This window comes from Platalea leucorodia (genome assembly GCF_965183815.1).
Source record: "Platalea leucorodia genome assembly, chromosome: 1".
NCBI lineage: Eukaryota > Metazoa > Chordata > Aves > Pelecaniformes > Threskiornithidae > Platalea > Platalea leucorodia.
Genome location: NC_138823.1, coordinates 163,209,164 through 163,235,388, shown reverse-complemented (window position 1 = coordinate 163,235,388; position 26,225 = coordinate 163,209,164). Strand labels below are relative to the sequence as shown.

General features: G+C 44.0%; 1 protein-coding gene across 1 annotated transcript in view; it reads left to right on the top strand.

Annotated features, from left to right (window-relative positions):
* The window catches only part of OXSR1 (oxidative stress responsive kinase 1), a 94,180-nt gene that overhangs the window by 3,331 nt on the left and 64,624 nt on the right, over positions 1-26,225 (top strand). Inside the window, exon 2 of the mRNA XM_082313218.1 lies at positions 16,376-16,488. Within this exon, the coding sequence (XP_082169344.1) occupies positions 16,376-16,488 (113 nt within the window). The remainder of the gene's footprint in view (positions 1-16,375; positions 16,489-26,225) is intronic.

The following is a 26,225-nucleotide window of genomic DNA, read 5'->3' as shown; positions in this document are numbered from 1 at the left end:
GGATTGCATATAAATCACGGCAGTCTTCTTTTTGAAGCCTGAAAAAAAAAAATTCGACCTCATGCTGCTTGTGCTGATCAGATACTCGCAAACGCGGGTTCCCTCGGATCTCACAGTTCCTGTTGGAAATGGTGGTAGCGGTAGTGAAGTTGATTGGAACTGGGTCATTCTCATTTTGCTACTTTTTTGGAAAGATGAGAGCTGTGCTGACGCTGGCTGTTTGATTTAGGAGCATCTTCTTTGCTGTGAACAGTCTGTGCCAGAAACAGAAGATAAATTAGCGGAGGGATTGCTCCCTTGCTCTGTTCCTGTGCCCTTTCTCTGCTGACAGATTCCTTCGTAGCAATGAGGACAACGCAGGCTGCGTGAACAGATGTGGTGGGAGTTCCTTCTCCCCTCAGAAATCAAGCTTAAATTCAAAATTGAAGTCACCATTTACTGAATGATTAGGTTTTTTTAATGACTCCACGTAGCTTTTGAGTTGGGCTTTGGCTTGTGAACACATTGATCTTTTGCAGTTGAATATTCAGATTTCTAGCTACGTTCTTCCCAAGCTCTGCATGTGAGTGTATATATGCCTGTGTGGGAGAAACTTTCTTTTGCAGGTATAGAGGAACTTCTTAGAATTAAGATTTCTGCTTCCCCAAACTTTATCAAAACGTCTGTGGTCATCCATCTTGTGCTTGGGTAGTTATCTCATGTACTGAAGAAGCAGTGCCATTGAAAAAGAGCAGCCTGTAAGTACTCACCAGGTACCATCGATGTCTTTGGACATAAAAACCAGGCGGGAAGGGGAGGCTCTTGTCCGATGATAACTTTGTAGGTTTCTTTTTTGAAGCGTGGTGTTGATTTTTACCTGTGAGTCTTATGTGCTAGCTGCAGCCAGTTTCATACGCTTAACTACTTAAAACCCATTCAAGAAAAATGTTACACTCTATAAAATATAACTGCTTGAGAACTAAATTGAGTGTTTAGACTTCAGTCTTGATGCCATATGTTTTGTTTTAGCATTTCCTCGCGGATTCCCACTCCTCCCCCCAGCCTGGCTAAACAAAATTGATTCCTACAGCATATTCCCAGTATTCAGGCTGGTTAGTTTGTTTGAAGACTTGCTTTGTGTGCTCATTTGTGAACTTTTTCCACTTAAAGTTGGTAGAAAAGCCTTTTTGTTGTTTTATGTTAGAGCTTATATAAAATTATCTTTGGGCAAATGTAGATCTGTTAAAAAAAAAAAAATGTTAGCGGTCATTCGTAGTACTGGGTCTGCTTGGGCACTGAAGTGTGTGATGCTCAGTACTGCAGTTTCTCAGCTGCTTGGACATAGGCAAATATATCTTGTGTATTCCTGAGCGAGACTGAATAGCCAGGTTACTCCCGCATCCAGGCGACCCTTCCTTGAATACTTGGCACGTCTCACTTCTTTAAGACCTTTGATACCATCACCCTACTAGAACAGGGATAAATTGAATTGATCTTCACGTCTTGGGAAGTGAAAGCAAAAGGTGTTTAGTTGTGCGTGTATCTTTGTTTAGTGTTTCTGTTGTTTGCTCTCTGATGGGAAGGGGGATAAAATGCACAGGGAAGCAGGCTGAGGACATACAAAGGCAAGCGGTGGTGAAAGAGGCTGGCTGGGAAGAATACATCGTTGTTATCGAAGCGGCGTGGCTGCTTCTCCTGCTGATTTGAGGGGAGGGCAGAGATGGTTCCTTGCTGCTTTCAGTTATTCTGGGGTATTAAAAAAAACCAAACAAACATATGGGGTGTTTCATGTGGAAGTAGTTCACACTTTCCCGTGGTTGGTTTCTATGTGGTAGCTGCTTCTAGTAGTGCTAGGTTCCTGGACTGATTAATGTTTAACACTTTCATTTCTCAAGAATACCATTTAGATAGTTTCAATTTAATGCAAATATCTTAGCGCTGGGAAATTTGGATGTGCTGTGCTCCTGAGCACACCTGAGGGGTGTATATGCTGGCTGACAAATGCATGCCCAGGAGGGTGGTTCCTTCTGCAACTGATGATATCTTGGAGAGAATCAGCTCTTCCCCAGAACATTTGTCTATTTAAACTTGGCAGCATCTATTTTGTTTCTGAGTGTTAGCAGCTTGCCCACCAATTCAGTGTCTAGAGATGTAATTTTATAATAAAAGTTGGAGCTGTTTAAAATGATGGGCAATAACACTGGTTCTTACTGCTAATTGTGTTAGCCAGTTGCAAAAAAAAATGTATTTTGGTCAAATTTTCTTGGAAGACTTCCCCTAAAATGCACAATATCCATCGTAAATCTCTGTAGTAGTAAATTTAGCTGTGGACATGCTAATGGAGTGCTTGTAAACTTGGTGTTATTAAACTTTTGTAATAGGGAGAGACAGGCTTGAGAGCTTTGTGGGTGTAGAAGAATAGCTGTTGGAGCAGTGGAATTTGGCATTGCAAAATCTTTGAAATATCAGGATCCTGGGACTTTCCAGATGAGTTTAGCCTATTACCCTGCGTTCCCTTCAGAATCAAACAACTGAGATGCAGATAGGAAGAACCTGGTTCTCAAAGTTGCTGCAGTTTCCTGTGGCTTCATCTAAGGGAGTTCAGCCTTGACATTTCTAAAAAACCATCAAACTCCGTCTATCTTCCTGGCAGTCATGCAGGAAAGTCTCGCAGGCAGGGTTAGGTCCCTGGCTGACGGGCGGTCCAGGCTCTTTACCAGAAGGTCATCGCTCCTGGTGTATGAGAGGAGATGAGGTACCTCTGATGTGCAAAATAGTGCATATGCTAATGAAGGGAGCCGTACTCAGAACAAAATCAAACTTGTCTGAGTAAGACAAGATCACTGTAGCAAATAGTGTAAATACAGCTAAATGACAGCAGGGTTACGGGTACCTGACTAGGTCCATGATGCCGCTTTAGTATTTCTCGTGTTCCTCTCGTGCACGAATACAAATGAAGAGACTGGCCTTAGTGTGGGATTCTGCCAACCGTAAGTTTGATCCCGTAGGTTGTCTGGGTGCTTTGTTTGCCTTGAAACACTGCTCATGCACGGGGTTCTCACGTTCATCATCACAGCCTGCGTAATCCTTGTTTTTCACCAGATTATGTGGTCCTGTCACGTAGTACAAGCAGGCAGGGATTTGTAGTGATCCAAGTGAAAAAAGGAAAAATCGAATATTACTTTTCAGCCCTACTCAATAGCTACAATATCAGCAACTTTTTTCTTTCCAAGTCCTTTCTTTCACCACTCCCCCAAGGTTCTTGAAGATTGTTGCTTCCTGATGTGTCACTGCACACAGAATTTTCTTGCAATTAAGAGAAATTCCACCCTGGAAAAAAAATATTTCATTATGTATCAACCTCCACCAAACCAGAGTATGCCACACCTTGCAAGGATTTCTTAGACCTCTTTGGTTCTGCACACTGGAAAGTCTACAGGGAACAGCTGTTTTCAAGTCTTAAAGGCTTCCCAAATCCCATCTGCGAATGAAGTACAGAGTAAATCGACAGCACTGATTCACTTTCTCACCAAATCGTCAAATTAGCTGAATCTTCCCTCCACACATCCATTAAAGTTTTATACAGCTTGTACTGCAGGCTTGTGAAACAACACTCAAACTCTTATAACTCAGTCAAATTAAAATACTTTTGTTAGGAAATACAGAAAAGCTCTTCTGAATAAGGCTTTAGTTTCTGGCCAAATTCAATTTTCTGCCCCATCCGTTTTGTCTTGAGAGCTAGTGAGTTGTGGGCGGGGGAGAGAAAAATTTCTAAATTTCTTGTTTTGTTTCATTTCACTGTTTCATGCTAAACGGACTTTATAGCATTCTCCCAAATGGATATTTCCTTCAGGCAGGAAATGAGCCTATGCAAATCCATCCTGGAGAGAAAAGGTACGAGCAGCAGTTAAAGAATAGTGAGAGTTGAAATACTTCAGTGATCATCTCTTACTGTAGTAAATTCTCCTTGGGTTTTGCCAAAATTTTACCGCTTTATAGTCATGAATGGTAATTTAAGCACAAACTTTACTCTTTTTACTGCTAGCACCTTGCTATTAATAAAGCTGTGTGGGAGGTTGCTCTGTTTCCTTTTCATCCATTCACAGAATTGTTAATTAAGTTAAAACTGCGGGGTGAAATTCTGACCTTGAGTACCCCTCTGAGTCTTCTGAGCATGTGGCTTGTCCTGTGGTATCCTCTGCTAGATTATTGGGTGGAAGAATTTAAGTTGCCTTTCCTCTTAGAGCAGGGTTAACTGACAAATTTTGCAGTTCATTAGAGGGGAGAGTGTTGTCAAATAGGAAAATGTTCTAAAAAAGTAGTGGTGAACATGGAATTGTATTGACATGCTGTGTCAGGGCGTGAGATTATTGCATCTTGTGGCAATTCAACATATGTTCTGCAAAAGCGACGTTTTCCTAAACATTGGGTGCAAGCTCCATCGTTACTGTTGGACAGGTTGTGCATTTTCATTTTTGATTTGGTTTAAGTTAGGCTTTTGCTCATTTTTGATCTTCAGGGGATTGTAAGTCCATTTTCTTGGGATCCAGGGTTTGTTCCAGCTCTCTGAAAAGGAAGCTTTGAAAACTGCTCTGAGATTAGTAGAAAATGACAGCATTTGAAAAGTAAAAGAGCAAGTTAATAGCTGTGGGATGAGAACACTTAAAGAATATTTTCCTGAGGAAAATTAGCTGGCCGTGCTCAGGGCTGATACCTGTTGAGGTAAATGGGGCAGCTGAAACCGCAGTCAGGCATTTCAGGCCATCTCCAGCTTCAGGCAGACAACACAATATTAGGTTATCTTGATGGCTTAAAAACTCATAAAGGAGATGCTTCTTGTCGCGGAGTAAACACCTTTCCTGCAAAATCCCCAGGGATGGATTTCATTATGTCAATTTTCGGAACACAAATGGAAAGCTACTGTCACTTATTTTGCAGAGATGCAGAGCTAGAAAGGACTTCCAGGGTCACGGAGTCCAGTTCCCTGCTATTGCTGATGCCAAATCGTATAATCCCTATACCAAATTAATGAATGCTTGTGTTTGAAATGGCGCATGGGGGAATTACAGGCACACGTTCTATTAAACACTCAAACCTCCGTGTGACCCTGTCATCGCTGTATGAAACAGATGCTTAATGGATTCCCTGTGACAGTGGGAAGGAACAATGCCTTCTCTTTTATAGCAAGCGTCTATAGCTCAGTGTTTTTCTTAGGCTGCTTGCTTTACATCCAGGCTGTATCTGCAAGGACACTTCCCAGAGAAGGCACGGGAGAGCTGCAGCTTGGTGTTCGTGCTGTCTCCAAACCGTAAATGCCTTGACTACAAATGTCTCCGATTTGTGATTCCTTAAGATCTTCCAGTGGAAACTGAGTCCTTTGGAAACTTTACGTGTTATAAGTCCTCACCTGTAAGAACTTCACCTCCTAGGCCGCTTCTTTGTGTACCTCTTTCTGTCTCTCGCCTTGCCAGGCAGTGCACCAAGCAAGCTGAAAGCCGAGGCCGCAAGTTCCATCCCTTCACTGAAGTAAAAGTTGTCATTGAGGATGCCAAGTGCTGTCTAATAAATAACTTGGCCTTAACAGCTAAGAAATACCTTGGTATTGACTTCCAGCAAACTGTACTTCACTGGAAAAAGTGTCTTGAGCATGAACTCTTTTCCTGTTGAACGACTCACCGATGCAAATCTTTATTTGAACAGCTGAGAGGCTGATGGACTAGCAGCCTGAGCATAGTTATTTGTCCAGATCCTAAGGCTCAGGATGGTTCTCATTACTCGTGGTTAAAGAATGTAATTTTTAACCGGTGGGCTAATCTTGTGTGCTGAACGCACCAACAGACGCAGAAAAGACTTATTAGATCAAGCTATTCCCTGAAAAGAAAGGATAATAGCCTTCAAGAGAGGGCATATCAGATACTTAAAAGCTTATTTACCTAAAATAACCACTGTACTATCAAACATCTGCACTGTACTTAGACAGATTGTTCTGTTTAGTGGAATCCCGGCCAAATAAAATATCCTCTACAGTTGACAATTACAGTTGAGACAGAGTTCAGAGATAAAGGTTGGGAGGCAAGAAAGGAGAACACTGGCTTGGCTACTGTACCAGGGCTGTGTTTCGAGCCTTGGTAATACCTGATGACAGCCAGCGTGATATTTACATTGCTGCATATACCATAAAGGCCGCTGACAGTGATTAAAAGGGAAGGATAAACCTTCTCCAGTAATATTGCTGTGTTTGGAAATGAGATGTTTGAGCCTGCTTTCCATCGCGTAGAATTAACGCTGCATAGCTGCAGTGCCCTTTAAATTAGCCAGAGATACTGGCACGAAATCAAATAAATATAATTGGTTTCAGACTGAAAATCTAATTTAGGCATGCTAATAGCATCTTAAGTAAATGTGGCAGGTCACGCAGGACTTGTGTAACTGGCCCTCGGAGCTTACTGTAGTTACTGCCATGGGGAAAATGGTCTCAAAGGCGTTCCCCGAATCACCTGGGCACCTTGTGCAACTGGAGGGTGCTCGTGTTTTCTGGTGAGCTTCTGATCTATTCCCTGCAGACCGTCCCTGTATCAGTAGTGTTTCTGTCCTTTTCTTGAGGTGGGCTTCAGGTTGAATCATACTTGCTTAAAGGTATGATGGGAATGCATGCTAGTTTGGACTAATTTGGTATATCCTAGGGGCTGCAGGTTAGGCATAGGGTCACAGCAGCACCCTCTGGCCTTATCTCTCCTCCATGCTTTGGTGTTTGCAGTGAGAAGGTTGGGGAGAATATTAGACGGGCTGATCCTTGCCCCTGTTAATTCTTCTCTCCATTGATACCATCTGTGACCAGTGGCTTTTTCTCTTTTCTTTTCTTGCATCTCTTGTTCCAGTGTAGGGTCCGACACCTGGGCAGCTGCAGCTCCGTGCTGTGTTCAGCACCGCTTGGCGGTAGGGAGGCAGCCGAAAGCCCGGCTCAGCTGCGTGCACCGCAAACCGGTGACTGTGGGTGAAGCACTTCAGTGGTGAAATCAAGCAGCAAAGTGACCCGGTGACAACTTTGTCAGAGATCTTGCTGACATGCTTTGCATGGCTAACCCTGTTCCTCACCCTCCGTTCCAGTCCTGGCTTGTGTTATATTGACAGGCTGATCATTTTCTCTCCAAAACTGTCACTTCTGTGCTTAGTCTGTAAGGATTCCCAACTTGAATGTTTGCCGAAGGTGGGAAAACAGATGACGTTTGTCTGTGTTCAGGGCCTAAGAGATATTGAAAGAGTTTTGAGAGAACAATGCAGTGTGGGGTGGGGTGAAAATTTCCACAAGGCTCCCCTTCCTTTCTGCAGAAACCTTGGCATTGAGTCGTGCCGTTTACAGCAGCGAGATCTCTCTACAGCATAGAAATCGGACTCATTTATAATGTGGAGTAAGATGGGGCCATGGGGAGATGTACCCAGCCGCAGCTATTGCCCATCAGTTGCTGATGGCTCCAAAAATGGTATCGGGCTTCTTCCAAGTGACTGGATATGGGTTTGTATTCCTCCTTTTCAGTTTGAGAACTGAATTAAAGACCCGGGCAATAAGTCGGCAGCGTTGAGCATTTCTGTGTTGATGGACCACTGGAGGGGAAGCATGTCTAAACAAGTGCTGGCAGTGCTGTATGATCTTTACTGGCTTATCATCGCTCTCCGCTGTACACGGAGCATTAAGAGTCCTGAGAAAGACATCGTCTTACATGGGCAGAAAGCTCTCAGCTCTGAACACAATGCGTGGTTTTTCAGTGGTATTCTCAACAGCCAGAGCTCTCATCAAGATGGTGAATAATTCACTGTCAGCAAGTTTACGTACAGTTCAAATATTTTGGCTGTATTTCTAATTCGATAGCTGAGTTTCAGAAATCTGCTGCTTGTTTTCTCAAATTCCTGGAACATGCTGGATTAATGCTGCAATATTAGTTGTCTGTTGGACACTGCAGGTTCTAACACAAAATGATCGGGCACAGATTCTCAGGCTTTGGGGAAAACATGTAATTGAGTCTTAACAACATAAATCCCTCGTGTGCGAGTACCGTTTGAAACAAACGGCCTCGCAACTTGCACAGAATTGCAAACTACTTGAGCTCTGGCTCTACTGGAATAGATGACCAAAGGTCATTGCAAAGAGATACACCTGCCATTTAAATGAAACAAACATAGGATTTCACAAGTAAAAACTGTGCTTTTTCCCATTTCTCCTTCCAATTCTTTCATTAAAAGGTCTAGACTGTAGTCATCAGATGTGCTGGTGCAAAATAGAAGTCATTTGTATTTAAGTCTTAATTCTGTGCCTGGATATATTGCCACCCAATTATTACCCTTTCTCAGCGTGTTGTCCAGCACATGCCCTGGGTCTTAATGGCCGCGCAGTCACCTTCGGCTTGAACCCAGCCAAACGTGCTCAAGGTGAGCCTGAGAGCGCGATGAACGGGCTGCATTCGGTGATGGGAGTTGTGCCGTATTGGAGGGCGGGGAGACGTTTTCACATTGACCACAGGGAAATGCAAAGTTTTAGGATAATTGATTTAAAACAGGGTTGAGCTATTCTTTTTAAAGCCTCTTCCTCAGAAATACGAGGGTAGCTACTCCCTTGTAAATGTGAGAGTTCAGCTGTTTACGCCTGCCTGTAGGACTGCTGCACACACATAGTGCAGGTGTCTTCATGTATAGTGTGTACTCACGCAGTGATATATAGTCAGTGGGGATTGCTGGTTTTCCTCCACCCCTCCATATAGGCTTTAAAATTGGCTTCCTCACAACTGTTCAGTTAAATCTGCCTTTGCTTTTTGGCTCTGCTTATACTTCTTTGTTATAATAGATGACTTATTTCTTCCCTGCACTGTATTAGCAAGTATTTCTTGCCCTCTCCTCTACTCAATATCTTTCTGCCCTGCTGTAGATCAAATACTGGACAACTGGAGTTCAGAGGGTTCACCAAGTTAAACCTGGCCTCTTAATACCTCTACGTGGGTTTTAAATAGGGTATTGCCGTCTTATGCTGTGGATGTGTCATCCTTCAGTTGGCAGAGAAATAAATGTAAAGCCCTGGTTCTTCTTTCTATGGGAAATACTATTCATAGTAAATCCGTGTTGGGAGCGAGCGGTGGAAAGGTGTCTGGGAGCGAGCGTGGCTGTGTTGGTGCAGCTCTGGGAGCTCCCGGGGGTAGGTGCGTGGCCGCGCTCCCCGGGACTCTTCTGGTTTTGTAGCTTTTTTTGGTCATGTTGGCCATGGATTGCTCTGCTGCTGCTTTAGTTTCCCACAGGTTTTCTCACCAGGCACAGAGCAAAACCGACTGAATTCTCCCTTACTGGTTTCACTGCTCCTCGCAGTGTTTGTAACAGCAGCGTTCAGAGCCAGCTTGCTGTTTGGGTTTGCTCTGAGCTGTGCTAGAAGCACCGGAGTGATCTTCCTGCTGATTCAGGGCTGTAACTTCACTTCTAGCATCGTTAATGTTTGCAACACTCTTCCTGCAATACTGGGCTGAGGAGGTGACGCTTTCCTGTGAAAGCTTTCTCCTCACCGTGGGTGAGCAGATTTTTTCGTCGCCTCTGTGGCAGTGCTAGGAATATGTCCGAGTCCCATTGCGAATTCCCATTGGTTTTATTAATGCTATTTGTAACTGTCAGTGTAGATTGCATCTTCTGTTTTGTAGTAGGAATTTGACAACATAGTGGGGAGATGGCTTGAAGAACTATGGCTGTATTCAGGGACCATTAACACTGGATTACTTCAGTCTTCCTGAATTGTGGGGCTTGTGCCAGGAAGACTTTTGAGATCCAGTGGACTCTTCTTACCCAGTCCTGCTTGGGGAAAGGAGTATTCCCACCCCGTACTGAGCTGGCTACAAATTTAAAAGTAGGCTTTTTTGCTAGCTTGTTTTTAGAAGAGGCTCGTTCTTTGTGAGAGGGCTCTCTTCTCACTAGAACCTCAAATGAGGTGGAGAAAATAGAGGCATAACTTTGCCTTCATAGCAAACGGACCAAACAGTGCAAGATCAGTCTGAGTTTGCAATCTGGTGTTTAATTTCTGGTTTAATTAGATCTGTATCTGCCCTGTGCTATGTAAGAACGCTTAAGAAATTCTATTCTCAGTCTTGTTGCTTCTTGTTTTATTACTGTATTGTCCTTGGAACGAGTTAACCACAGAGCAGGGCTCCCACAGCTCTTTGGCATGAGGCTGTCAAATAGTTGAAGCATCCAGAGATGGAGGTTGCCATCCCCGCGCCTGCGGTGGCAGGCGTGAATACAGACCCTGTGTTATTAAGCATTAAAGGTCTCCTGGGCTTTGGGTGTCCTGTCTGTGATCTGGAGTGAGGACCGTTGATGCCACGTCTGTCACCAAGAGCCCTTGGCACGTGCCTGTGATTCCACGGCTGGATCTTCCTCGTTGTTACAGATGTGTAATCCCATAAAAAGACGTGGAGTGAAGCAAACTGTCCACTTCTGTCGCTGCTTTTGCAGCTAATCACAACAGGGTGATTTCTTTGGCTGGTGTAACCAGCAGGGTGTAAGACAAACCCTTTGAGAGATCGTGCCAGAGCCCGCAGGACATGGTTCTGAATTTTTATCTTTTTTTTTTTTTTTTTTTACCTGAAACTGGATACCTGGAGCCTGAAAGCCATTGCTTGGTCCAGAGCAGCCTTGCAGGGAAGTGTTTTGTGTGCATTGTTCATAAGAGGAAAACCCGGGGGCACAATTATAAACAGAGCCTGCGTCACGAGCGGCTTTCTGGCACTGCACTCCAGATAGCGGAGGATGGATTCCAGATCTCGCTTAAAAATAGAGAGCTTGTGTGTGTGCTGGGGAACGGGGAAGGGAGAGGGCAGGGTTGTGCAGAGCTGTTCGGCTGAGCATGGTCTAATGCTGAAGGAGACTTGGGAACATGACTTACAGGGGCAGGGTGGGAGATCTGGGTTTCTTCAGCCTTGGAAGGGTGAGCGAAGGGGGGATGTTGTTGCTGTCCTCAGCTATCTAGTGGGAAGCTATAGAAGAGATGAAGCTGGACTCTACAGAGGTGCACGGTGAAAGGCCATAGCTGTGAGCAAATCTGATTAGATAGTGAGGTGAAAAAAAGCTTTACTGTGTGGGTGGTCAAACACAGGAACAGCCAAAGAGGTTGTAGAAGTGTCTATTGTTAAAGGTATTCAAAATCAGACTGAATTTGATGCTGAGGAACCTGATCTAACTTGGGATTCGGCCCTGCTTTCAGCAGGAGAGTGGACTGGAGGCCTCCAGAGGTTCCTTCCAACTTAAACTGCTTGTGACAATCGTTTGACCCTGGAAGAGCACGTTTCCTCTACGGCGGGATTTGATGCCACATTAAAATAAAGGCTGATGCTCCAGGACTGTTGTGGAAGATGTTCCCTGATGATTGAAACAGCTGTGTGAGCAGCCAAGTTACCTCGAAGGGAAGTTTTCACATCTCCCAGCGTGCCTGAAACTCAGTTTCCAGTAGTGGGATGGATTTAAACCTTGGGCAACACGGTTTTGTGAGCACTCTTTCTGTGTAGCTGCTTTAAATTGCCATTGCACATGGTGAGGGAATACTGTTCTAGAGCCAGAATTTGGTATTTGTCTTGTGACCATTTGGCATGCCTGTTCGCATTGCTTAAGCAGATATCTCTGCCAAAAGGACCTCTGGCTTCAATTGCATTCGCCTGGGAGGAGGCATCAGTGCACTTCATCCCAGTGTTAACTGGGAGAGCTGTGACATCCTTGTGTGGCTGCAAAGATTCAGTTATCTTTGGAAACAAAGTGTATATGAACATGCTGTGTCCTCAGGTCAGTGCCCTGTCTTTCCCCTCCTCCAAATAGCTTTGAAATCATTGGTTTCCATCAACTTTAATAGAGATCTGAGGCGTGTGTTTTTTTTTTTTTTTTTTTTTAAAAAAAGCAAGCTTCATGTAAGTTATGTGACAGCAGGTGACTGCAGAAGAGATGGTCTCCAGCCTCCCTTGAAGGCTGGTGGTGGACTTCTGCAGGGAGTTGGTTTCAACTTAAGAAATTCAGGCTGGAGCTCCGGAGGAACATGGATTCAGAGGGACCAGAGGAGACGCCCTGGGAAATCAGGCTTCAGTGACTGAGTGCTTGGGGAGTTTTTGGTTTGGGTTGTTTCATCCTTTCAGAGGTTGGTTTTATTTCAGAAAGAACCATTTAGTCATAAAAACATGAAAGAAGCTAGGGTTAGAAAGGGTACGTTTTCCTCCTTAGGCAGTGTTTCCTAAAGCAGGTCGTGACCCTCTTATGCAGGAATTTTGCAGCTGCTATCCGAAGGGCTGGAACTATATCTGAGAGCCTACAGAGGCGAAAGCAGGGGGTATTAAACAGATCTTAATACCCACTCGGGGTCTCTTTCCTCCCCCCCAGCCCTCAACAAAATGATCTCCTGCTTTTCAGGAATAAAGCAGCAAGCATTTGGCTGTGCCCGCTTTTCATTGTTTTGCTAAGCCGTTATGCTGGAAGAGATTAACTAGGGAGCGAATTTTCTCCGAAAGCTGATCTTGAGGGAGGCGCAGAGGGAAGAGCCTCAGCACTGACCTTGATCAGAGCGTCTTGAGGTAGGGAGCAAGCACAGACTGAGCACAGAACATTAACCCAGTGCTGCCCACATCGTTGCAGCTGAGCAGCGTGGGACTGCAGTTGGCTCCGATGGCAGCAGATCGGTGTCTGCTGCGAGAGTTGGTTTGTCTAAGTTGTGCCACGCTAGCACAAACTGCCCTTGTGGGTTTTTATCTCATTGAAGGTGGTTCATAGCAGCCAGGGAAGTCACTTCTCTCCTTACCTTTCCCCATAGATTTGTTACCCGCTCCTAAACTTTAAAAAACTTCCTTGCCAGGCTTTTTCTTTTTCTCTCCATTGGTGTTGTCATCTCTGTCTATGCTTGTTTTCACTTAGCAATGTGTTTAGCATCCTTGCTGCAGCTTCTCTTCTTTCCTTCTCTTGCCACCCTGGAATTTCGTAAACAAATTGTATGGCCGCAAAGCCTGAAGTGGCCGTGTTGCTATGTTTTCTGTACCCTTCAAAGAAGCATGGAAACCCCTCTTTGTTTGGTCCCAGAAGCACGGCACGCCGCTGCTGCTACCAAAGAGCAGCTTGCTTGTGGCACATCGTGCTGCAGCTTGGCTTAATCCTTGCTTGATACGCTTTTGAGATTTCATTGTTTCTCTGTAATTAAGTGCTACAGAGGAGCTGAAAGAAATGACGAATTAGTGGGAGAGGGGGGAGTGGGGAGAGCAGGTGGTGATCGAACTGAAGAGAGCTGCCAGAGAAGTACGAGCAGCGGGGAATTAAATGGGAGGAGTCTCGAGTTCGGATGATTCGCTGCCATGTGCCCAGAAGGATTTAGTTTGGGATTTCATTACTGTTCAAATAATGCCATACACCCATAACGGATCGGGTCCCTGTAGGCTGGGGCATTGTCCAAGCACTTGGTGAGAAGCAGTTTTTTCCCTGAAGTCCTCGCAAGCATTGATCAGGCAGGCTCGAGGGCTGGGAAGGAGCTATAGCATGCATGGCCCTGCTTTTAATTAGTCTGCATCTATTGTTTGTGGTAGTAACATCTTAAAAAAAAAAAAAAATTAAAACACAATCCATTCTTTGTGTAGTCTCTTCTATAAAATCCTGGACTTCACTGTCATCTTGTGAAAGATTTGGTCTACAGTAGTGGTATCACGTCTGGATTGTAAGGAACATCTCTGCCAGTCGTGCTTATACCAACTGGGTTTAACCGGCAGAGAAGTCCTGGTGCGTCGTGTTGTGGGGGGAAGCAGGTGTATGCTGAAGCTGTCGAGTGTCTGAGATAGCCAGAAAGAGCCTTTGAGCACAGATACCCTTGTGTTGATGAGGACCGTGCAGGTAGCTTTAGAGATGGAAATATGCACCGCAAAACTAACTGAAGGGTGAAAACGGTTGTGTGACAAGACAGTCCTCTGAGGTGCAGTCGTATATTCCTACAGCATCTGGCTTGTGTTTTCAGTCTCCATCTATTACTATGCATCAAGACATCCAAAAAAAAAAAAAAATCATAATACTGGTGCTTTGAATGTGTCAGCAGCAATGTTTCTTCTGGGATCTCACTCTTTCCAAAGGAATGATACAGGCACAAGTGTTTGTTTTTTGTTCTGACTTCCAAAAGGCTATTGCTGTAGGGAGACCAGCAGTGCTAGGAAATGCAAACTCACTTCTCCTGCCTTTTGTCACCACTTCTATATGCTCTGCTGTCTTTATCTTGAGTCACTTTATGTGTTTTCACTTTCCCCCCCCCAAAGAAGCAGCAGAAAAATTCAGAGAAGCAGGTACTGGGTGGAGAGGAGCAGGTCAGTGCAACCCAGGGTTCCCAGTGGGTGGGAATACCCAGCGTGGGGCTGCTGCGTTTGTGTTGGAGTCCTGCATCTTGTACCTGCCGGGCAAAGCGACCACAGGGAGTGCATGTGGAGGTTTGCTTTTGGGATGCTTAATGTTGTGTATTTCAGCCCTGCTCCTGGCTGTCCAGCCAGACTTGGCTGTCAAAACCTCCTCCCCTTGCTTTTTCTGAGTGCTTTTTGTTAAATGTCTGCCTAGACTCTTCCATCATCCCCATCCTTTGCTCAAGACCCAGTTTATGGCACTCAAATTTTGTTTTCAAAGTCCCTTGTAAATATTCTTGCCCCTATTGCTATCCTTTTCTTCCACCAAGGCTTCTCCTGGTAGCTTTGTTTTGCCCTGTGCTATGAATAGTCTCTGAAAAATAATGTGTGTGCAAATAATAAATGGCCTCAGTCTTGAACTTCTTAAAAACCCATTTCCTTCGTGAAGTAGTACAGCTTTAGCAATCTTGCCATTTTGTGTTCTGCGCATTGCTGCCTTCTGCCGTTAAAATGTAAACTCCTAAGTGCGGGGAATCAGCTGGCACGCCGATGCTGTTGTCCAGGCTACGCTTGCAATGCCATATAAAGTGAAGTGAAACTCTGCTACTGCACTGGAGCAGGTACTGGTTGAAGACGAGAGGAGCAGAGTCCCACAGTTCAGGGTTTTGTAATTTATTTCGGTGTGACTTTGGATGGAGCAGTTTTCCCTGTATCTTTTAGGGCTGGATTTTAAGCTCTTTCCCCTACCTGGCACTTTATTTGAGTGTGACTTGGTGCAACTTGCTGCGAGAAAGCTGTTGATGGCGGTTGTAGGGAGCTTCAGTAGCCTTTGTTTGGAGACTGAAAGCTTTTGCCCCCAGTTTATCTGAACGTACTAGAAAAAAAACCAGTTTGCAACAATGTGCTTGTATTGCAGAATCTGGAAGTAGTTTTTATAGCATTAAGAACAGGAGAATCTGGTAAAATAGGTGTGTTATTCCAAAATGCAGAATAACTGTTCTCGTCTCCCTCATCAGCCCAAACGGGCTCAAGAGTTTTGCCTGGGATAATGAAAAAAATAGCTGTGAGTTTATTTTTAATAGCATTTTGTTAGGTATTGGCAATAGGAAGCTCTTGAGCTATTTTCCACCTATCCTACCCCCTTTTCTATTAATTTGAATTTATTCCTTTCCAGTGAAGTGTGTAAATGCGGGGAACCAAGATGAAGGTAGAAAGTAAAGCAACAAGGTGTCCTATTGATGAGATGTGAACGTTGCAACTATTTCTGGAGTCCAAGAAATACGGGATTAACATCAACTAGATTTTAAGTCTCACTGTTGCAAACTCCTTTTGATATCAAAGGATATTGCTGAGCAGTTTAAATCCAGAACTCTTATCCCTACTTCTAGCAGTTTGAACAACTGTACCTTAAAATGTGATATTTTTTCCCTCTTGGAATTTAAACGTTCTCTGGCTGTGGTTTTCAACCCAGACACTGAGGCGGTGTGCTACTACGTGAGAACTGGAGCTGAACAGGCTTGAATGAAGCCTACCTCGTGTCTTTGCATAAAATGAGGAGAGACGAGAACAGCAATTAGTACATAAAAATATTTGAAAAATCCCATTAGTGTTGGTAGCAAAGAGCGTGGCTTGTTTCGACACTTTAGGTGAATGCATCAGGTGAAAAGTCTGTGTGACCTCAGGGGCCTTTCTTTTAAAAGCACACGAGAAGAGTCACTCCTCTGTTATAAGTAAGCTGGAGTCTGGATTTTTTCTTTTTTTTTTTTTCTATCTGCAGGGCTTTAATGATCCCTGCAAGGGATCATAGATCCACTTGGTTTTGTTCGGTTAGCCCAGTACTTCGACGCTGCAGCTGAGCTGGCCCGCTGAGCTGCACAGACGTGGAGCGGGGAGGTCCTGTGGAGTTGCCTTCACTGGGTTTTCCCCTAGCTCTGCTGTCTTTACTGACTGGGACTCGTAATTTTGTTGTCTGACCTCCCTTCCTTTCTGCTGAAGTCCCCTAAGATGTTGCTAACCCTCTTTTTCACCCACAGGGAGTGGAGCGACTGCGGTGGTGCAGGCAGCCTTCTGCATTCCAAAGAAGGAGAAGGTGGCAATTAAACGGATCAATCTTGAGAAGTGTCAGACGAGCATGGATGAACTCCTGGTATGCAATCAAAATTGTCTGGGGAGTTGTATTTCAGTTAGCATAATCTCTGTGTTTGCTAAGTGCCTTAAACAACCTTTCTTGAGGTGGTGTGAGGGTGAGGGGACTTGACTGATTTCACTAGAGGCAGTTCAGTTGTCCTGGTTGTGGGACACACTACTTAAAATGTTAAAAACATCAGCTGTTGGAGAACTTCAGGCTATTTGTTTAGAGCTAAGCGCTTTGTATAATCCCTTTGTTTTGAACGGAGTTAATGTGCAAGTGTGAAGCTCTGCTGTACCCACAAGAACTCTGCAGTTTGAGGGGGATCCAGAGCTACATGCTTCCAGAATCCTTAAAATTGAAGGGAATGGTTTTGCTTTCTTTTCCTTTCCTGCAGTTCTTCACTTTTTTTTTTTCCTCCCTTCAGCTGTAAAGAGAAAAACTGAATGAATTAGCTCTTGTTCCTAATCTCTTTCTGGTACTGATGCCAGCTAAGGGATCACTCTGACATATTGCAGGCTGCCATATGGAAACCCCCACTAATTCTGAGTTCAGGACAGGAGGTAGAGTCCTTTGGAGCCGTAGCTCTGTAATTCTCTTCTGCTGTGTGCCTCTTTTCTCAAGATTTTCTCAATGGAAAACAGCTTCTGGGAGGTAGCCGTGGTAACTAAAATTTCCTTTTTCTCATCTGGCTTGTATGTTGATGGGCTTTGTCTTCTCCTTTCCTGCGTGTGTGAGCTGGTGCTTCTGTAGTGCAGAAGCTGTCACAGTCACCTCACATGTGGAAGGTCCCTGGATTTAAGCCAGGCAGAAATAGGCATTCCTGTGAACCTTGAGGTGTCTCCACTAAAGGTGAGAAAGCTCTCTTGGGTAAAACTTTCCATAGTAAATATTGGCTGGCAGGGGTTGAGGAAAGGTGGGGAGATGAGGCCTTGTACCACCTTTCCTCCTAAAGCAGCTCTCTAGGATTTTTTTAATCCTCCCTGTCTGTCTTTCCACTTGCATCTTGACAGCTTCTGTAGTGTTACCTCAGGCACTTGGTTTGGTGACTGCAATTAGAAAGTAGAACAGAGACAGAATTCAGGAGTCCTGGCTAGCTCTACGCTTGTATGATCTTCAGCAAGTGACTTGAACCATGGTTCCAGTTTCCATCTAGTGACTAATGCTATTTTTATCATTGTAGGTATCTGCAAATCTGCTCTTGTAAAGAGGAAAGGCTCCATTCAAGCTGTTCCACTTCAGTGCGCCTGTGCAGGGTTGCATGTAGGACTCTTAAGATGACCTGTATTCAAATCCCCTTATGGCTCACGCTAGTGTAGGAGTTCAAGATCTCTTCCCTTTTCACAGTCGGTCTTTTTGTCCTGATGCCATCCCTTGGTACTCTTTTCAAGTATCTTATGTGGCTTGCCCATACTACTATGCCTCAGTTGTATTCCTCACTGTGTTGTCATGATGTAGTAACTGAGATTGTTAGTGTTTGAGTAATTGCCAATTCCAGCTAAAAGGGTTAGGTTCAGAAAGAGATGCTGCAGAGACTTGGCATGTAATTTTAGACAAGTACTTCTAATTGCATATTTTAAACCTCTGGCTGACCCATTCCTCACAATGATTTTTCTTGTTACGGGTAGGACTGCAATGAATTGCTGTTGTCAGTTCTCCTAAGCTTCCAATTTTGTGACCAGATCTAGCACGGGTCCTTCTGTAGGCTTGTGTATAGGCCTGCTGTGAAGGCAAACGTTCATGTCTCAACATCATGTGGCAAATACTGTTCCTTAATGTCTGGGATGAAGACAAGAAATCGAGGTCTTCCCATACCTGCTGTCAGTAAACAGACTTTTCATTACTTGCCTTGTAGCATTTTATAGACAGCAACACAGGCATTGAATGGCTCCAACTGACAAATTTGGACATGGCCATAAAAATAACTGTTTTAACAGCGAGACTTTAGGCCAGGAGACTCTGCAAAAATGTAGAGGGAACTTGACAATAAACTGTTCTCCAGCCAAAACCAGTTGATTCCTTGACTGCTTTAAGGTCTTTTGTTTTTACTCAGGTGCGGTAGTCTGTGAGTGGTTCTCCTTTTCTGTGTACCCCAGAAGGCAGACTGTTAGCCTGATCTTTGAAAGAAGCCTCTGTACTGTGTCTTTAGTTGTGTTCCCAAAGTCTGTAGCTCCTCTAGAAAACTTGTATGTGATTTAAGGAGCACAGGTAAGTGATTAATGTCTGATGTTTCAGAGGAAAGTGCAAGAATCAACCTCTGGGCAATTTTAGGGGTAATCTCTCCCCAGACAAGGTCTTTTCTGGACCTGTAACAGTTGAGCTTTACTTATCCAGATTTAAGCTGATCTTAAGTAAATATTCTCAAGCTTTTCAGTCTTGTAGTCTCCCTTCATGGCAGTTTCCCCCATCAGTTTAATTACCTTTTTTGAGCAACTACTTGTTATTGCAGGATTTTTTTTCTTCTTCCAAAAAATGTTCATGTAAGTCCTTACAGATTACAGTGGTTTTAAGAAGCAAGTGCAAAGAGAGAGGAGTGTGTTATGCCCCCTCCTTGCTTTCTCCTCTCCTGCAGTGCGGTTAAAAGCATGAACTTGGGCTTTTATTAGGTCCATTATCCTTCTATTGCGCTGAAGGTATCTGAGCACAATAGTCCGCTTACGGTAAACTTTGATGTGCTGCCTGGGGTCAGGACAACGCTCTTGTGTTACAGCACTGCCCAGTCATCAGGCAGTGGGACAGAAAAAGGAAACTTGTGCTTCAGTTCTTTTTTTAATCTTTTTTTTTATACAGTGCTTCAGACCCATAGCCTTCTCTATTGAAGCAAGCTTGTTTATTCCCAGAATCTGCCTAAAAAGAGGGTAAAACAGTGTCATGTTGCTTGGGAAAGGGTAGGGAGTTCTGCCATCGATGAGGATGACTTGTTTCTTCTATGACTCTTTCGGTGTCCTTGCTGCTAAGTGGCTGCAGCTTCTGTTTCTTGGGATGGAGGAGTTTACTTAGTTTGAGGAGTTAGAAGGTTAGTTTGGAGTGGGGTTAGGAAATGCACAGCAAGCTTTATCACTAGCTGAATGGATGAGTGGACCTGAGTTTCCTTTAAACTTCTACAGCAGCAGGTGCCTGAAGGCCAGGGAATGTGGGAGCACCTCCTAGCTTGTGGAGATGCCATGCTTAGGGTAATTAAGTGATATGACTTGGCTCATTAAAGGTATTGGTCTTGATCCTTGTATCTCGACGTACAGTTGAGCCATGTGGGTGGTCAGGGATAACCTGCACACTTTGCAAATGGTCCATGACATTTTAGGTGAATGCAATGGATTAATTTATTGCTGCTACAGGGTACAGAAATGTAGGAAGGGCCAATTTTGTTGCATTGTGAGCAAACCAAGTCAAGGGCATTCAGCTCTTCAGCAGAAGTGCTAATTGCTGTAAAGAACGTAGACAGGCAGGAGTAATGCAGTGCAGAGATGCGGCTCTTTCTAGCCCAGCAACTGAATTAGGTGATGTTAGTCAGGAATTTATTTCAGTGCTTGTTTTTTCTTTTCTGTATGTTTTTGAATGCTGCCAGATCTTTTCTAGATGGCATGTCGGGTTCAGCTGGAAGGGAAGTACAATATAGTATAATGATTCTTGCTCACCAGTGTGATTGGAAGCGGAGTGTAAGGAGAGGTGGTCAAATACAGTGTTGTCTACCATTAGTCCTGGACTTTTTGATTTGTTACTGAAGTTCCACTTCTTACTTATCTTGCAACCCACAGTAGTTAAACTTTTGCAGCGTTTGGTGTGTGTTTGAACACAGCCTGCTCATGCGATGTATTTCACAGCTGGATGCTGTTCACTGCTGTGTTTTGCTCTTAACCTCTCCTTTCCTTTGTGGGATGCCGTTTGCATTGCTGTGGTTGCCAGTCCTTGAAACACAGTGGTATAACATGTCCCTCAAAATAACCATGCCTCGAGCTTTTTTCTTGTATAAGTGTTTTCTTCTTTTGTGTGGGAGATGTGGTGTTGTTGCTCCTAGGAAGAGACCCCAAGCTCTTCCTAGTCCAGAGACTGACAGGACTGGGCCTGACAGGTCTGCACACAAGAGGAGTGAAGTGAAGGTACTACTCTTCCACTGCTATGGTCAGAGGGCAGTTAAGGAAACAGAGGGAACAAGTTTAACTGCAATAAAAAGAAATGTCCTTTTGAATTTCATGGAATTAACCTGGGGAGCTTGTTGCCAATAATACGGAGATCAAACATTGCGTGAGATTAAATAAATCAACCTATAGTTGAGAAGGTTAAATTAGATAGGATTTAAAAAAAGGATTATGAACTCCCCTGGTTTAAAGCATAAGCCAACTGTTAACTGCCCAGGCTTAGTCGGAAGTCTTCCCCCTGGGCAGATAATTGTGTAACTGCTTGTTAGAGGGTTTTACACCTTTTTTTGAAGACTTTGACAGGATATTGAACTGGCTTTGATCTGACAGAGCAGTTTCTACAGGTGGATTAACCAGGCTGTAAGGTTGTTGGGAACAAAGCAGCAGACTGCCGTAGAAATAGTACAGATGTTTCATCCATGCCTGTCATCTTATGGGAATCACCATTATAATTTGATTTCCAGTCCTGAGGACCTTTACACTTGATCCAGGGGAAAAAGTGCCCAAGTGCCAGAGAGTCCGACGTATAGTATGTGGCTTCTGCTTGGTTATTTGATATGCCATGTTAAGTGTTTCTTGCATGATGGGATTGCAGCTTTACAGAAGACTTAAAGCTAAGCTGGGTACAACTTGGTTGCATTGTTTCTCAAAGCAGCAACAATAGATATCTTAATTACTGTGCTGGTTGAAGTATGTTTTTTTGTAAAGTTCAGTATGAACATCAGGATTAATGGTGGGTGAAATCCTGAACATAGAATGTCTTCCTTCGCTTGGACTGGATGAGCATGAGGTGGTGCATGTAAATAACTGGAGTGTTTGCAATTGGCTGTGTGGACTAATCACAAATGTAAGCCATAGTTGAGCTGTAAACACTGGGTATTGATCTGAACAACTGTAAGGGTCAGCGATATGTTAGTTGTCAAAGTGGATGAAGCTGGCTTCGCTTCAACCTGTGAGACGAGTCAGTCACTTGCCTATTTGCTTTGTGGCTGAAACCAAGAAAAAATGGGTGCGTGTGAATCGCTTCATCATAACAGTTTTAAGCATCTGCTTCCTTTAGTACGTTGTCACTAATACTGCAGACCTTGAAAGAAGGAATGACCACTGAATGATGCTGAAGACTAGACATTGAAATGGGCAGCTGCTGAGTGACTTGCCACCGGGGTGGTTTGTTCCCATCACCTAAGATTAATTTATGGATGAAGACTTTTTATCCCTTGAAGAATTGTTTCTTTTCCACTGTTGCTCTGGATCTAACCCCTTTTTAATTGTGCTGGTCTATCTCCTGTAGCCACATATTGAGGTAGGGAACTGAACTGGATAATCTAGACATGGAAGTTGGATCATAATCTCTGATTTTGAGCTCTGTGCTCTTTCCCAGTGTCCTTCAAAAAATGCCTCTCAAATTGATTGTGGCAGGGGAACATGGGGGGGGTTTATCCCTTAAAAAAGGGAATTAATATTCTCAATTTTACAGCCTTTTAGTTAAAAGAATTTCACTTGGAGCAAAATTTGAAGAATTATGGCTGCCTGTAGGACCGGAGCTCCAAATCCTGCTTTAAAAGGATGAAGAAGAGCTTTAATGTCTTATACCTTGAGATTTCAGCTGAGAGATAAGTTCTTTGTGAGCCATAGTTGGAGCATTGGTGTATTCAAGGGGAAGATCACATCTGACCTGCTTTGATTTCCCCCCCAGGTGTGCTTTCCTCCTCCAAATCTTTTATGGTCATGATTGCCTTCCAATAGAGTAGCCAAGTTGACAGCTTTCTGGAGTCCTCTGAAGTTGCAGGTAGCCACATAAAAGCAGACTGCTGCTGTGTTGTATCTCTTGAGTTCATGTCAACATGTAGGAAGTAAAACTAAATAAAGCAGGATTTTCATCCTTGTATTTGAGGGTGAGTGTCTTTGAAACATGCCTCGGGGGCAGATAAACACAAAGAGTAGAAGGTGATGATGTGAACAGAAAATACCGGTAAGAAAGTTCAGCGAGTAGCCTAAGCACAGCCTTACCAGCTCTGTATCTCTGCTCCTGTTAGTTCAAACTTCAGTTGTATGTCAGTGGGCAAATAAACCCACTTCCAAAATAGTAGATCCAGAAGTATGTCTGACTTACAGGAGACTAATAGGTTTCTTATGATTCTAAATTATACTTCACAGCAGTTTTATTAGTTTTTCACAAGCCTTGAAGTGCCGCTTTTATTGCGCACAGAAGTACTGAAAACATTTATCAGATCCCTTAATGGAAGACACGGAGGCCTTTATAGCTCATCCCAGTCTATTTGCTTTTGGTATTTGACAGTGCAGATATTTTTAATATCTAGCCCAGGGTGAGCATGTAACCATCTCCAAACCATTGCCTGTGTCTAGACATGTTTTTATCGGTAATTCATTCTCCGTAGCTGAGCAGAAGGCAGTGTAATTTATGGATCCTGAAATTGGGAATTGGCAGTAAGGCTGCGTCTCATAACTGAAGCCGTCTAGCGTGAGGCGTGTTTGTGCATAAGCAACTGGATGGAAGAGCTGCCTGCCGTCCGCTGGATCTGCCGATGGTTTGAGGGGTCTGTATCGAGTGACCCGTGACTGCTGGCAGAGCGGGAATAAAGCAATGTTTCCAGCTTAAAACTTGTATGTAGCAGCCCAAATAAATTCTGATGTTTAGCACTGACGTTACTACGGAGGTGTAGAAATCGCTGAGATTTTTGTGAGGAGTCTTCCAATATAGTTTTCATGCTAGTGAAAATGGGGGGAGCACAGTTGTAACTCGGTTATTTTTTTCTTTGTCTAATTTGGGGATAGCACTCTTGTGACGGAGGAGGTAGGGAGAGGAAATCTTTCCCTGCTATGACTTTGTCGTGTTTGAAGAGCAGCAAACTCTCCGAAAAACTTTGGAAATAGCATGAAAGCTGCGCTTACTACACACAGAAGGGCTGTTGATGCATTTTATCCCCTCCTGCTCCCTTTTTCTGTAAGTACGCTTATGAGCAGAGCTCCCAGTCATCATTGACTGGGATTCCTGCCTTAACTACAGCCCTTCAGCCCTTGCATTTGTACTGCTGTAGCACAGGCTGTTATACGTACGACAGAATTGGCTTGGTTTCAATTGCGCGAGGAAGCGTTGTAACCGCAAAGTCCACTGTGATTTGCCACGATCGGTTAAAACAACTGCATGGGTTGAGCCTCCAGGATGTCGGTACCCTCTGTGGGGGTGAAGAGGAATGAAGCTTTGATGTAGCTGGGTGAGATTAGCCTAGAAAACTATTGAAAATGGGGTGAGGGTCTGTGGGTGAGAGGGAGAGTCTGCCTGAGTGCTGCTCTTTCTTATTGGTAACGATGTAAAAACACTGGAAACCGTGGGCTGTGATGCAATTAATAATTCAGAGCTGTGCTGCACTGTGTGAGAAATGGTTTAATCTGCCTGTGTTACACATCCACGAGCTGGCGGAGGTGTTTAATTGCGTAGATCAGGTTTGTGATTATTTATTTTCCCTCTGTGCACCAAAACATATGATAGACTTGAGCTATTTTTTTTTTTTTTAAACAGTGCTTCCCAGCCTGGGGAGCAGACTGCGGTAATGAATGAGAGAGGAAGTTCTTGGAAAATAATAAAATAGTAACTAAGTGTCACAGAATGCCTGCAAAATACTGTAGTACAGAGCTGCTTGAATGGCAAAGATCTCATCCAGGCCTAAGCTTTTAAGTAAACTTGGTCCAGACTTTGTCTCACTGTCTCCTGAATTCCAGCGGGATATGCTAATATATATAGCATATGCAATGGTTGTGTATATTTCTTGTACTACTCTCTTAATCTTCCAGAGAGCTGGTTTAAAATATTTTGAACAGTCTAGCTAAGAAAAGATAAAAACAGCTTCTCTAGATCACTTCTGGGAATGGTGGATTTGGGGCAGGTCTGGCTGATGGGGTGATTAACCAGGCAGCATCCTCCTTGCTTCTTTCCACCTGTGTTTCCTCTGGTGCCACTTGTGCCTGTGTGGTTTTTTTAATTGTCAGACAGAAGTTAGGCACCTGGATTTGCTTGCATGTTTAAAAGAAAAAAAAAAAAAAAAAAATTTAAAGCTTTAGGCTGAATGCTAATTTCAGGCTCAGGGACCAAGATTGTGTCAGGTTTATGGATCCCTTAACTCGGGGCTCAGTCCAGTGCTCTGAGCAAGTCCAAATTGATCCTAGGGTAAGCAAATGAGTTCGAAACTGAGTTCAATGAGTTTTGGAAAGGCTGCATGAATCAAAAGTGTTGCACTTAGATTTACAGACAGCAGCCCAGTGCTTCCCAGCCAGCTGGGTTTTGCTCAAGGAGTGTGACAGAAGGCACAAACCAGTGACTGAGCCCGACCTGTGTTATCCAGGGCCCCATCTCCCACCCATCCCCTGGCAGAAATTTGAAGCAGGGGAGTAAAAAGAACATTTTTGTTGCCAGCTTTGTCTTGTCGAGGGGTTTTCCTGCATTGCAAAGAAACCTGAATAGAAGGCATTAGAAAACTCCGAAGGTGCTGATTTATTTCCTTTTTGAAAAATAGCTTGACACAAGCGAGTGTTTGCAAGGAGGGAAGCTGGAGCTGTCAGAGTAAGCAGAGGATATTGTTTCAAGCTGTATTTATTTTTACGGAGTGGTTTTTAGTTGAGTATGCTACACCGAGATGAATAGCCTATTCCCTGCTCTTCCAATATCCTTTCCTGTTTAGAAGGATTCTTCTTTAATATGCTTATTGGAGTTTCCTGGAAAGTTGGTGCCTCTTCTGGGGAAGCAGAAAGAGGAACCAATTGCATTTGATTCCTCAAATGCACCTACTCCCTGAAAAGCAGTTTTAGAGTGGATAAATCAACATTAGCATGTTTCTTTCTAGCTGTGATTGCCAGCAAAACCCTTGCCAAGGGGGAAGCAATGTGTCTTTACGCTGTGCTCGGTCACAAGCTGAGCTTTGTACACGAGCAGGAGAATATGCTGCATCTGTGGGGCTTCCTAGACATGGGTGAATCCTTCTCGGAGCTTTCTCTTATACTTTGGTACCAGGGAGGTCTTGTGGTTAGAGGGGGGGAAGGGATCAGGGTGCGAAGGGCCCTTGCTCTCCTCCTTCCCTGTGTGTTTGGGATTATGGCACTCAGCTGAGTCTGTGTCACGGGGAGGGGATTTTCCATTTTTCACATTTGAAAAGTGGCATCCGTTTGTTCAGTGAAGGAATGTCTTCGTTGAGAGCAGAAGTTCAGGATATCAGGGGATGAGTGTCTGGTGTGGATGATGCTGGAGGGAACAACTTGACAGGTTGGGGGGCTTGGCTGAAGCTACCAGCTTGGCTGAAGCACAAAGGCCCAGCTGGGTGTAGTGCAGGGTGCCAGGCTTGGCTTAATGGATGGCTTTTTTCTACGGGCAGTCAAGAAACTGCGAGGCTTTCTGTCCAAACTGGTGATTTTCTGTCCAAACTGGTGATTTGTGCTTGCATAATGACACGTCAGTCAATGCTTTCTGTGATGTTGTTCCCCCCATAACCTGGAAAACCTCAACCCTTAAATCACAACCAAATCTAAGAATACAGGCGGTCAAAATTCAATTTAATAACTGAGCATATGTCATATTGTACTCTATCTGGAGTAGCTGATGTCTTTCTA